The sequence below is a fragment of the Chelmon rostratus genome, chromosome 1 (assembly GCF_017976325.1).
Source record: "Chelmon rostratus isolate fCheRos1 chromosome 1, fCheRos1.pri, whole genome shotgun sequence".
Classification (NCBI taxonomy): domain Eukaryota; kingdom Metazoa; phylum Chordata; class Actinopteri; order Chaetodontiformes; family Chaetodontidae; genus Chelmon; species Chelmon rostratus.
In genome coordinates this window covers 29,492,839-29,506,368 of record NC_055658.1, presented here as the reverse complement: position 1 = coordinate 29,506,368, position 13,530 = coordinate 29,492,839, and the positions used below count along the sequence as shown (strand labels likewise).

General features: G+C 42.8%; 2 protein-coding genes across 4 annotated transcripts in view; one reads left to right on the top strand and one right to left on the bottom strand.

Moving 5' to 3' along the window:
- On the top strand, positions 1-2,998 carry dut (deoxyuridine triphosphatase). 3 transcript variants are annotated; one of them, XM_041943419.1, is made up of 7 exons: positions 1-146; positions 882-1,038; positions 1,296-1,387; positions 1,536-1,580; positions 1,664-1,738; positions 2,370-2,440; positions 2,861-2,998. In XM_041943419.1, the coding sequence occupies exons 1-7, from the start codon at positions 29-31 to the stop codon at positions 2,915-2,917; spliced, it is 615 nt and encodes a 204-aa protein (XP_041799353.1). In that variant the 5' UTR covers positions 1-28; the 3' UTR covers positions 2,918-2,998. The 3 variants fall into 3 exon arrangements, with proteins under 3 accessions (XP_041799353.1, XP_041799370.1, XP_041799362.1); XM_041943436.1 differs by having other exon boundaries at positions 12-340; XM_041943428.1 differs by lacking the exon at positions 1-146 and having other exon boundaries at positions 347-1,038.
- A 1,415-nt stretch (positions 2,999-4,413) lies between these two features.
- Positions 4,414-13,530, bottom strand: part of fbn1 (fibrillin 1) — a 60,613-nt gene continuing 51,496 nt past the window's right edge. The window contains exons 57-67 of the mRNA XM_041943406.1: positions 13,082-13,213; positions 11,423-11,548; positions 10,265-10,471; positions 9,441-9,566; positions 9,083-9,205; positions 8,323-8,439; positions 6,839-6,967; positions 6,620-6,739; positions 5,724-5,955; positions 5,462-5,645; positions 4,414-4,953 (exon numbers count right to left, since the gene is read on the bottom strand). Of these exons, the coding sequence (XP_041799340.1) occupies positions 4,570-4,953; positions 5,462-5,645; positions 5,724-5,955; positions 6,620-6,739; positions 6,839-6,967; positions 8,323-8,439; positions 9,083-9,205; positions 9,441-9,566; positions 10,265-10,471; positions 11,423-11,548; positions 13,082-13,213 (1,880 nt within the window). The 3' untranslated portion in view covers positions 4,414-4,569. The remainder of the gene's footprint in view (positions 4,954-5,461; positions 5,646-5,723; positions 5,956-6,619; positions 6,740-6,838; positions 6,968-8,322; positions 8,440-9,082; positions 9,206-9,440; positions 9,567-10,264; positions 10,472-11,422; positions 11,549-13,081; positions 13,214-13,530) is intronic.

The window sequence follows — 13,530 nt, the reverse complement described above, 5'->3', positions numbered from 1 at the left end:
TAGCTTGCAGACGACGTTACCTAACAATATGACACGAACGTTGATAAGGCCAAGGTACCTTCGGCTACAAATCTCCTCGCTTTTTCATGCTGCTCCGCGTTTCTTAGGAAGGGAATTTCACATTCAGACGCTCGCTCAAAACAAAGGCAAGCAAGACATTAGAATGGATAACGTTACCATTAGACACAGATCAAGTGCTTATTGACGTTAGCTTTGCTAGCATGCCTAGCATTTTGTAACTGACCGCTTTGGCTTTAGTATGTGGCGTTGTAATTTGTCTGTCCTCTACTGACCGCCTAAACAACACCGACACTACGTCTGCCTTATTTTGGTGCAATGCGTAAGTAATATGTGGTTTAATGTTGCCCTATTTTCTCCCTTTTATATGCTTGTGCTTGTATTATATATTTTCTATCGGAAGTTACGGATGTTTATATCAGTAACTCTCGCGAGAACCTGTTTTCAAAAAGCAACGTGGTGACGAAAGGGTTGCCATAGTTACACAGCATACTAACTTTCTTGCAGATGCATTTATTAAACTGTTTTTCTCCCTGTGCATTTATGTTGCGACATTTCTGTGGCACCTTGTGTAAGCTTTGGGGTTCGTTTCACTCCACGCTTTGCGCTGTTCAGTAGGTATGTCTTTAAGAACGCGTCTTGTTGAGGCGGGGCTAATTTGGCGGAATATCCAGCGCGGGAGATTTGTTTAAATAGAAGGACCGCCAAGAGACTGCAGCAGAAGCGTTGGTAGTTTTAAGCTTGCAGGAGTCGTCTGTAGCTCCGTTTCCTGCTTAGTAATTATTTAGTCTTTAGTCCGTATAAATTGCTTAGTGTACAATCGGATTTTAACTGTGCAAACTCTGCCAACATGCCCGTCCTAGAAGTTACAGATGCTTCAGAAATTTCTCCATCAAAGAGGCCAAGGACAGAAACAAAGCCTGCAGAAGAGAGGCCTGTCCTCAGGTTTGCTAAACTTTCTGAGAATGCCACGACACCTACCAGAGGCTCAGCTAAAGCAGCTGGATATGACCTGTACAGGTTGGTTATGCTTTACATTAAAATCATGTGTGGGTCTTTCCTAATGTGACCATGTACTCTTTTAACAGAAGGCGTAAGGACTGCTAAATGTGTGTTTGTAAAAAAGAAGAAAAAAGTAGTTGTAAATGTCATTCTGATGTTTAACATTTAGCTTTTGTCGCTACAGAGGCTGAATCTACTTATTAAATGTTGCTCTGTATAGAAGCAACTGCCATGAATACGATGCCATGTAACCTTAATTCTCTGAATTGAAACAGTGCATATGACTACTGCATCGGCCCTCTGGATAAGGCCATTGTGAAGACAGACATCCAGATAGCTGTTCCACATGGCTGCTATGGGAGAGTGGGTGAGTGTTTGACATGCTGATGCAGCCCTGCAGCCAGAAGGCTAAAAGTTTTGCTCAGTGCATGTGGATTCAAGTCAGGGCTGCCTGATGGTGGATTGTGTTACTCCAGTTGCAAAATAGGCCATAACTGTCTTTTTCTCCGTCACAGCACCGAGATCTGGGCTGGCAGCAAAAAACTTCATTGATGTCGGTGGTGAGTCTTAACCTACTTGACCTGCTTATGAGAATCCATGTGTGCAGGTAATGTTTTAACCCTCGTCTGTATGTTCTTCTCAGCTGGAGTTGTAGATGAAGACTATAGAGGAAATGTGGGAGTTGTGCTCTTCAACTTCAGCAAGGAAACATTTGAAGGTGAGTCGTGGCATTAGAGAAATATATCATCACCTTTTCAGCAAGGTAACGAGCAATCCTTAACCAACAGATGTTATTTGTAGCATGAGACATGACTGTAGAGCCATAATGTAAAAATCTGACCCTGTTTTTAGTAGTATTCACCTTACCAGCGGTCAAATTGTCACTCACAGTAAGCACAACATGTTGAGATTAAATCTGCCCCTGTGCCCCTGTTGGTTGTTTTTAGATTCAACTGTTTGCTGGCAAATAGCACAAAAAAGTCAGATATGTACATATGGCAGAATTAATGAGGTAAAACTACATATATACTCAAACTGCCTGCTGTGAAAATGATGTTTTTTTTATTTAGGAGAACACAAAAATGGTTAAAAAGTCATCTGAAAATAAAATTATTTTTGTTTGAATGTTTCTTTTTACCTCCTGAATTAATGAGTTGGAATAAATAGCAGTTCAAATATTTTACTGTCCACATTTGCATATTGCATCCTGTGCAGACGTCATGAAAGTAATTTGCACAGATCATAGACTACATAAAGAGGAAGGACTATAAACATGCAAAGATCTTTATGCGCAGTCTATGGTGAAGATGGGCAAGTGAAAATGATTGTTTCATCTCCTTCTGTTCCAGTGAAAAAGGGCGACAGGGTTGCACAGCTGGTGTGTGAGAAGATCTGCTACCCAGATCTGGAGGAGCAAAAGGTAAATTGCAAGCTGAGAAACTCAAAGGCAGGATACACACATCTCCACTCAGTTGCCAGTTTATCAGGTACCCCTGGATAAAACTAATGCAGGCTAATATAACAGTCCTGCAATAAATCATACCTTTTCGACAGTCATAATGTCGCAACAAACTGTCTTAAAGAAGCATTTATTCAACTGTACAATCATTTTGGAGGATGTATAGTGTTATACTGACAGGTGTTTATTATTTTGTTCAACCCATCAGTGAGGCTAAATGGTTGGGCGTCCCCAATAAAGAAGCAACTGAGTGTACTTTACTTGTGTAGACATTGTCAGATTTTCTATTGGATGTGTGATTTTACTGCATAATATTTAATGTTAATGTCATCAGATTAGATTGTAATAATTAAATCATAATGCTCAGTTGTGTTCTTTCAGACACTTGATGAGACGGAACGTGGTGCTGGAGGTTTTGGATCAACTGGACGCAACTGAGAGTTGCAAATGTAATTTAAAATGGTGGTGGAGTGTGTATGTTGAAAATAAGTGTTAATAAAGTTCTTGTTTGTTATAGTACTTTGGATAGTCAAATGTCTTTACTGGGACTGTCACTTGCATGTTGTTGGTAACAGCTGAGTTATGTCTGTTAAACTGACCCTATTGACCCTCAAAGTTAGTCTTCCAAATCTCCACATGGGGGCAGTGCAGGACAAGAATTGCATGTCAGCCTAGTGAATAAACTCAAACAAATGAAGTTTAGCTCATAACTTGCTAAAACATGCAGAGATCATGTTGCACTGTACTTCAGGTTACACACAACTACACAATCTCTAATTTGAGGCTTTCTTACATTAGTAATTCAATCTGGATGAAGGGGAAAGCACAGCAGTGAATACATATACACCAAAAATATGTTTTTATTGTGAATTTACATCTAAACCCTCACTGATGTGAACAGAGAACACAGACTGGTGTCAGGCTGGTCCGTGGCAATGCAGCACTGATTGTACTTGTGAGAGAATGTGTGGCCACGAAGACCTCAGTGCATAATCATGAAGGCCCAGGTTTGGCATCATCAATGTGTGTTGTGTGTGCAGGTGTGTGTATGTATACACAGTTTACAAAGGAAGTAGTTGGTCATTATAAGCACCATTACAAACCCCTCTATTCCAGGGGGCTTCCTCTAGTTTACAAATGCTTCATAGATTAAAAGTGGCATCGATTATTACAGTATAAACACAATTTACATGTAGTATAGAGGAGAGCAGACAGGCTATGAAGCTAGCTGTTACTGTTGCAAAGACATGAAATCTTCAGAATGGCCGATGGGATTGTATCTTGTTGACTACAGAGTTTTGTATAGTAGTACAGTGCATTCAGAAGTCTATGTGGTTGTGTTGCTAGCACCAGTAAATATGAATTATTCTAGTCAGTAGGAAAGATGGAAAAGCATAGTTTAAATATGCAGTAGGAGTCATTCAAGCTCAGACATGGCTACATCTCAATAGTCCATAGTGGGTTCCTTTCCTCTCCTAACCATTCTCAGAATCTGTTTTCATCTTCACGCCATTAAATTAATATCTGGGGAAGGACAAATGTGTTTACTTTCATGTATCCAGGTTTGTTCAGTCGTGCGCCTGAGGGGAGGAAATGAATTTATTTCAGACTATTGGGACTCACCCTTTTCTTCCACCTAAGCCGAGTTCTAAAAAACTCAGCCTTTAGAGCTTTCTGCAGTCCATATGCCCTTCAAAGTGGCACCTGATTCCACATATCATCATACAACATTAAACCCGACAATTAAAAACCATTCACACTCTCAATAGTGCTATACACACAGCTGAAGGGTGTCTGGGCAATGTGGTCTTCATTTGACTGAAATCTTCCATACTGCCTCATTCAGCTGGTATTTTCCACAGAAATTGTATCTATGATATGTAGAATCATCTTTGGCAATCAAATGACTCAGTCCCTCCCCCCCACCCCCTTCTTGTCTCTTTGGTGGCGAGCCCTTCTCCATGTTGGAGCAAGTAGAAGTTGCCCCTAACCGCTGATCCAGAGTCAGAGATGTTTGGCTTTTAGGGAAATGAGCCCAACACTGGATTAGCAGCTGCCGGCAACATCTGCCTGTCTCAGTCTTGTGATGGTTAATGGAGGATGATCTGCACCCTCATCTTCAGTATGTCTCCCAGCTGTCCTGTGAGGTAGTCTTTATCGTGTCGGTCCTCCAGCTCAGCCAGCTCCTTCTTCCTGTAGAGGGGCATGCTGCTGATCTGAAGGTCGTACGCCCCTGGGGGGAGGGCCTTCTTCTTGGTCAGATGCAGGTAGCTGACGCCCTCTCTCTGGTTGATCTTGAAGTAGCCTTCTTCGTTTCCGTAGTCGATGCTGTAGCGCACGTGGTCGCTGAGGGTGGATAAGGCCGGGGTGAACTCAAGGATGTGGTCGCGGTTGCTCAGGTCGCTGATGTTCAGGTGGAACTGCAGAGTGTCCTCGATGTCCACGCTGGCCAGGCTGACCACCTCCTCAGTCAGCTGCAGAAAGAAAACGTGGTCCAACTGAATTTAGAGGATATTAAGTACATGTGATTTACAGTGCAGTTTTTCTTTCATCAATCAAGAGTGGCGAGAGGACTAGGTGTAATTAAAGTACATACAAAGAGGGTTATTGGCAGGATTTTAGCAATAATGAGATCCTGAGTTCTGTCAATGTGCCCCCTACCACCGTCAGAAAATTTTGACTGGAAAGCAAAGAGAAGGTTTCTAACATTTTTTAATTACCTGGACTTATACTTTCAGTTTAAACGTCTAATATGGTTACAAGGCCTTGCCTACACTGCCAGGAAAAACATTCTGTGGGGTAAATGCTGAAGCCTTTATCAAACTATTACTTTGTTGGCCTAAAAGTGGTAAAACTATTGAGTCAAAAATGATTGGAAATTGTTGAATGGCCGCTCGAGCCCTCAAGTTCTCCTAAACGTTATGGAGGACGTGACCTTGGCGTCCTCAGTGGTAGCTACAGCCCTGCATACAGACAGATTACCTGCACGTCTTCCGCAGGATCCTCTTGTGTTGAGTTGGTGCTGCGACGTTTGCGTCCCTTCTTGGGATAGCCGTTGATCTTACACTCATAGCAGGCCTCAGGAGACAGAGAATTATCATCCACCTCACCCCCCTGTCCAGCACTGGAGCCGCCACTCGTAAAGCCCAGACCTGTGACACAGTGCCTGGAACAAAGACAAAGCCATCAGTCAACTCGACAGCACCTACAGACACCTTTCACGCACAGTGATTCGCTCACGTACCCCTGTCCCGCGCGGAAGTATCCAGGTGGGCATCCGCAGAGGTAGCCCCCGTCCGTGTTAGAGCAGCCGAACTTGCAGGGGTTCTGGCTGGTGGAGCACTCGTTGACGTCTGTGCAGCCTCCGCCCGTCTGTTCGTAGTTGAAGCCGGTGGGGCAGAGGCAGCGGAAGCTCCCCAGGGTGTTGTGGCACGACGCGCCCCCGCAGATCTGGCTGTTCAGGCATTCGTTCTCATCTGGGTTGCAGGAAGTTGACAGGAAGTAAACAAACAAGAGGTCTTTCCAGTTAAAGGGCACAAACAATACTGGGAAAGTCGGCCATGAATGTTGTAAATATATGGAGGGATTCAAATGAAGGTTTGACAAACAAAAGCTTGTTATTTTGGGGTATACACAGAGCAGAGCATACACACTGTACCACACGATGATTTTGTCTACGCCTGAGCTATTTCTAGTTCTTTCATGTATCTACAGATTCTGGTGTTGCACCACCATCCTCATCTTTCCTTTTTGAATTAGAGATATGTTCATACGCTTCTCTGTGTCGCTCTTCTCATAGTTTACTAATTAAGCACGCGTACATATTAAATAGATCTTTTTCAGGGTTCTAGGTAGGATGCTGGGCATTTAGTTTTCACGTTTCCTTTTCTCATGACCTTGCTGCAGTAAAGGAAGGGCTGAACTTCCAGAGGAAAGGAAAAACATTTTGGACATATTTGTGCTGTAAGAGTGGCAGGAAATAGGTGAAGGATGGAGGACTTCTTTTAAAAAGGCTCCAGAGCAAACTCTGTCCCAGAACATCAAGACTGCATGGTACATACTTTGGCAACCAAGTCATCAGGATCCCAAAAGGAAAGAATTTTTATATTTGCTGATAAAAGGAATGTTGGCATTCCTCACCCACACACTGGTTCCACTGGTAGTGCTGCAGGTAGCCTTGTGGACAGCTGCACCTGTATCCACCCACTAAGTTCTGACAGCCATGCTGACACCTGTGGTTACCGTCACACTCATCCATATCTGCCGGGGACAAACAAAAACATTTAAAAAACTACTGTAACAGCCTGTTTTCTGTGGTGAATCAGCTGATAATGATGTTGGTATCAATTGTTCTCGGACCTTCGCAGGTTTGTGCATTGGGATCTAATGAGAATCCCCGCTGGCAATCGCAATTGAAGCTCCCCGGAGTGTTCTGGCAGACACCGTTGGAGCCGCACAGATTGGGGTCCGATGCACATTCATTGTTGTCTACACAGAGAGGAGGGAAGGTTCAGACAAGGGTAAAACAGGAAACGTGATATAAAGGCTGATTAAAGCCCCGATTTAGATGTGCTGAGTCATTGCAAAATCTGTGGACATCGCTCTCGAAAAATAGAGCAGGCCGCCACGGGCTGTTGGTAGAGATAATCTCACGGTCTACAGGAGGTTAGGAATACAATCTCTCACCTACTGATTTAATCTCAGACCAGAGGAGTTTATCACAAACATTTGAGTGTCTCAAACAGTCATGACAAAATAATCTTAAGTCCCCGTCCATTTAGAAGCTTTTCCCTAAATAAAAGTAGTAAAATGAGCCTCGAGTCAAACAGGTTTGACTGATGTGACTGGACCCCATGCAAATCTGAACACAATCATGTGTTTTAAGCCATTCAGCAACTTAGATCAAAGGCTGTAATCTCTCAAATGTCAGTTGTTTAATGTTTGATCTTGAGTCTTTTCACAGTCGGTTGAGATTTTACAAGTCTTCGAATGAGTTCCCAGCTGTATATCTGAACAGTCTACATGTGGGACATAGTGCTCCATACCAGAGAGGAACAGTCTACTTTCCCCAAGCACTACCTGGTAAATGCTTTAAAGGAAGGATCACTGTCAGTCAGTCAATCATTATTATACTGGCTACAGACACGTATATTGGGAGGAATGACAAGGTCTTACAAACAGTATTTCCAATATGTCTGAAAAAGTGCTCAGCTCAGTGACAATGAGCACCTGTCCTGAGTTCAGTGCCCTCCACTTGAGCACATCAGCAGCAGTTACTGAGGTTTGATTTGAACAAGTGTTTTACGTCACATCCATATTTCTCCAACCTCCTTACTTCTTAATGAATAACACAGCTACACCTGCTGCAGGTCAGCTGCCCAGGGGTTATTCCTATAGTCAAAACAGAGGGTTCCCTGTCTCTGACTTCATGTGAGGTCATGGGAGTTGCTTTATGGTCTGGAAAAAAAGAGGCTTGTGGTAGTCATGGCGATCCACTGCAAAGTTCCACAACAAAGCATTGCTAAGCTGCCATGACTCCAAACCAGTCCAGCCTAATAAGATCAGTGTGATATCAGCCAGAGTCCATTAGCTCTGAATGAGAGTTAGTAAAGGTTAAACAAGAGGGTGCTTCAGGGGTCTTTCATGAGCTGGGCTGGAAGATACCGTACAAATTAAACTGTGAAAGACCAACTCGTGCATCCATATTTGACAATATGGGAGTGTGGTCTATGTATGCCACGTAGTGTGTCCCTCTTGGAAATACACAGTTGTATGAGGAGCATTTTGAATTGGAAAATATTTGGATGTGCAGTATTTGAAATATTCTGCATGTGTTTATTTACCGATGCAGGCAGTATGATGCTGGGTGAAGCCAGGAGGACATTTGCAGGTGAACCCACCGATGGTGTTAACACATAAGAACTGACAGTTATGCTGTTTGGTCGAGCACTCGTCCAGATCTGAAAAAGAGAAGTCGTACAACATTAAATCGGTTATGAACTTCAGAGAAAGCTGCCCGGACGTTCATATAGCGCTTTTAAGATGCCGTGGTTGGAGCTGTGTCAGATCACTGCATGTACTATTGTATGGGGGGGGCCGCTCTTTTCTGTGAGTCAAATTCCAGTCCTTCTACAGTCACTGACCTACAAATGAACTGCAAATGAACCAGACACCGGAAACACGGAGGGGGACTGCAGAGGGGGAAACTAAAGCTATGGTAAATAAAGATAAAAAAGGCCCTGAAAAACTGACAACCATGCGCACACTTGTTTGGACTCGCAAACAAGCTTGATAAACACTCGGAGACTGCCAGATGCACTGTGTTACAGACCCTTGATGTAGGGTACACATACATGAGCAAACATGTGAACGTGGACACATCAGCCCTACAGCGCTTCACTGGCTCTAACCTGAACACTAAGTCAAGCAAAATTTCAACATTAACTTCATTCGTCCCACAGAATACCTGCTGCTGGTCGCTACAAGAGCAACGCCCCCCACCCACCAAGAGCATGCAACTGAACTCAGCTGATCTGAGTGGCACAGCGCTTCATGTGGGCTACTCTTGAATATTAAGAGGTTCTGTTTTGCTGTGTGTGTCACCTCTGCAGCTCTTTCCATCTTCCTGCAGGATGTATCCCCGGGGGCAGGAACAGAGGTAGCCTCCTTCTGTGTTCTTACAGATGAAGTTACAAGGCTTTGGTGCCTGTATGCACTCATCCACATCTAGAGGGAGAGGGAGAGGGCGAGACACAGAGAGGGTTTGATCCTGTGGCCAGAAATTCCATAAGGGGAGATGATGAGACAGACAGACTCAGGCTGCATTTTTCAGAGGAGTGTGTGGGCAGTCCACCCACGTAGTTTCAGCTCTTTACTAGACAGCAGGAATGAGAACAGGAGGTAGGCATGGTAGGAAAAGAGTCCATAAAGTGTCAGTGCTGCAGGTGAAATTAAGCCTTACCCACACACAGTGTGCCGCTGATGTCAGTAGTGTAACCAGGTTTGCAGGTGCAGCTATAGGAGCCCAGAGTGTTGATGCATTGACCATTCTTGCACAAGTTCCCCATCACACGACACTCATCAATATCTGGACAGAAACAAGAAAAGTGAGCTCCAGATAAATGTAACACAAACGAATTTCCAGGCAGTTGCCTGAGTGGGAGACTGGATTTCTTTCAGAGAATAATCCGCTGTGAACTGGATTTTAATAGTGAATAACATCTGCGTGCCCCAATTCTGCAATACCTTAGGGAAATATTGTTCAAAGCATTTAGTTATACATCAGTGTTGTGTCAAGTATAAAAGTATTGATTTTTACTGGCAAAGAAAAATCAATGGTTTGCAAGTGATTAGATCAGCCAGCAACAATCATCTCTTAATTTAAAACCCACCACTTCAGAGTCATATCAGTGGTTTCATCTGTACAAATAACTGCTGACAGTGTTACGAAGCACAACTGATGTCCTACTTTTCATCTGGGTGTTTTCCAATCATTCCAGGACAAACACAATATTAACTAGCAGAGGCACGAAACTTGCTGAGCTAATCTGTCACCTTGAACAATTCACTGCTTTATGTTTTCATCAGGCGCCTTATAAAACACTGCCAGCTGGCACAGACTGGCATTTCAATGCAAACATTTTGAGCCATTTGAAACACTGAAGTTTGCTTGTTGTCTATATAAAGCACTTGTGAGCTGGAATTTATCATGTAAATCATGTAAAACTATTAGCAAATCATCAAAGTGATTTAGTTTAAACTCAAGCCTCTTCAGCAAACGGATACCTCTGCCATCGGTGGTGTACCCAGGTCCCAGAGGACACATCCTCTTGTACTGAGTGGTCCCGGGCAGGGGGCAGAGCTCACAGTTGGTGCCCCAGCCTCTGCCTCCATCACAGCAACACTCTGACTTGGTCACCATGTTCCTGTTACTGGAGGTCATCTGACACAAAGTGGTCAGAACTTCAGTGAAGCAGAAGCCTTCGCGGTTATCTGGAGGGTGGGACCGACGGAGAGAAACGTGAGAGCGAGACAAACAGACAGGAGGACAACACAAAAAAAAAAAAGATTCCTGAAGAGAGCAGACCAAACCACCCAGACAGGACCGGGCCTCAGAGAACCAGACATAAATAGATAACCCACACGGCTCTATCACTACTGTCTGTAAGGAGTAAGATAGCCATAAAACCACAGAGTTTACAAAATCTCCCTGGAGTTTTTCTCACAGACTTCAGCACATCACATCTGACCAGAAGTATACAGTATATTTAGATTAGGGAGGAAGGCTTTGAAAGGATTTCCTTGCTCCTATCTTGACAGTAACAGACACATGGTTTTAAAAGAGACAGTGGAGACTGAAGTGCCCATTGAGATGAAAATTCACTTTCCCACCTTGTTAACCATGATTTAAGAACAGAAATCATTTATATTTAAATATAAAAATATATAAAAAACATAAAAATGTAATTGTTTGTTTTCCTGACAATCAAACTCCTTATTATTAATATTGTCAAAGATTTTCAAACTGCTCAGTATACGGGTGATCGAATGAGAGGAGGAGGGACTGCACTGTATATCTTTTTGATGTTCATTAAACCCAATGTCTTGTTGCCATCTTGTTCAAACTTTTTAACAATTTCTGGCAACTTTTATTTACTTTTGGACTCTGAACTGCCCAGAATTATGTCCCATTCAAACGTCCTATGTTAGTCAGAAATGTAGGAAATACAGAAACAAGATGCCACTAAATAAACATGTTTTCTTGTCAATTAGCCTTTACGGGCGAATTTTCGGCAGACACAATCTGTAGTAAAACAAATTAGAAGAGGCCGTGAGGATGCAACAGATCCTGATAAAAACTGACTGAACTCAATCAAGTTAAGTAAGACAACAGTGAACAAAAAACACACACTTAGATATAGATATTGATAACAACATACGTACCGATACATTCGGTCTGTGTGGGGTTGGCGACGAATCCTTGGTCACATCTGCAGCGGTAGCTTCCTACTGTGTTCTCACAGCGGCCGTTCCTGCAGATACCTGGTTTGGCTGTGCACTCGTTCAGATCTAACAGAGGCACACGTGCACATGAGCAGAGTAAGGACATGATGGGATTTGTTTGACAAGACTTCTGTTTATATGTTAATCTCAGTTAAATTAAGCTAAAGCGGAAGTTCAACCACAAAGTACACACATCACACGCACCCCAATATCTCTTACCGCCCTTCATCAAACTACACGTTCTTGTGGTAGATGTTTGCAAACATGTCAATACATGTTCCTCTCTTTTAATAGTTACATACAAATCATTTAATAAATGTGTTCTTCATCATCGCTCCTGTCAAGCAGACGCATACATTAACATTTCCCCATTTGCTCAGCATGGTACCATTGTCTTTCACTGCACCCCAATGCTCCTCCTGCCATTCACTACACCCACCACCAACATCTAAGACATGGAACAGCTCTGCATTGAGGACACAGTCTGTAATAAAAGGCCATCATCTTACCTACAAACACAAGTTTAAACCAGTGACAGGGTTTATTCTGTGTAATAAAAAATAATTGCGAATATAAATTCATCCTTTTAATCATATAGGTTTCTTCTGGTTTAACTACCAACATACAACCTCTCTATTTTTGACCGATTGCTCTTATTTTGTGCAAATATTCAAGGTTAACATTTGATTTTCATGACAAAAGTGGGAAGGTTTGGGTCTCCCCAAGAAGTTTATTCTTGTGAATGTGCAAACCTTACAGTGGTGGAAACAAATGTCCACTAATTACAGAAGAGAACATGGTATGGTTAACAATTAGAGCCAGATTAGACGACTAGTACACAAAGGTGCATGAATACCAAATGTAAGTGGCCAGCGGAGCCGGAGTTTTTTGTGTATTATTCATGTTCCCGGGTTGGCGCTCCCCATAAAGTTTAGAAGGAAAAAATCAAATAGTGACATCACACGCCAGTTTTGCATGTTTTCTGAGCAGCTGGTCGGGAGAGCGGATAGTACAAAGTAAGTTGAAAATTAAAACAAATAGAAGTCAAATTAGAATTTCGTGATGTTTGACAATAAGCCCAACATTTATGCGAATGTATTTCTTTGTTTATCATTGAGTGCAGTTGGTCGGATGCCAGTATTTGACCATTTCAACAAGGCTATCTGTATCTAGTTTGCACCCTTGGTAGGCGAAGAGAGGTATGTGTTATCTTTGTATTAATGGGCTGCTGGGGTGTTTCGTATTATTATTAGAGGTTGATGTTTTGTACCATTTCGCAGTGTGTGTGTGGTTTTTAAGGAAACACAGAATATTATTTTTTGTTGTTGTAATTTATACGTACATGTACATATGAATTGAATGTTGATGTATTAAGGAATTGATTTTGTTTTGGGTTTTTTTTGCTATGTGGTTTTAGTTTCACGGTATCCTAACGGAAGAAAAAAGTCGTACCAGTCAAACTCAACGCTGTGATTATTGATGCCAAGGGCTGCTACACCAAAACAGATTCATTTTATGCAAACTAAAGCCAAGATTGGAGGCCATGAATAAGAACGATGGTTCATTTTTTCCAACAGTGGGACAATATGATAATCTTACCCATACAACCCTCTCCACCGGGCTGCCGTGTATATCCAGGGGAACAGATGCACATGTATGTACCGATCAGGTTCTTGCAGGTCATGCCTCTGCTGGCACAGTCGTCTATACCATCTTCACACTCATTCTGATCTGGAACACAAACAGTGTACAAACAGCGTAAGAGGATGCACAAGTATGAAGAACTTAATGTGTAGGCATGCATGTGCAGAAATTACACCAGTGATGTAACACCGGCACTCACACACACTGCAGCACTCCAGAGTTTAACGCAACTGCCCAATCCAACGCTGAGCTCTGTAGTGCTAGCAGGCGTGTAGTGGGAGGGTTGGTGGTCTGTTTGGAGCTGTAATGTAAATGGTGACGCGATAGACGCTGAGAGATTCCTCCTGTCTCTGCACTTCCCTCCAAATACAACCGTTGCTATGGTGTCCGAGCTATCTGAGAGA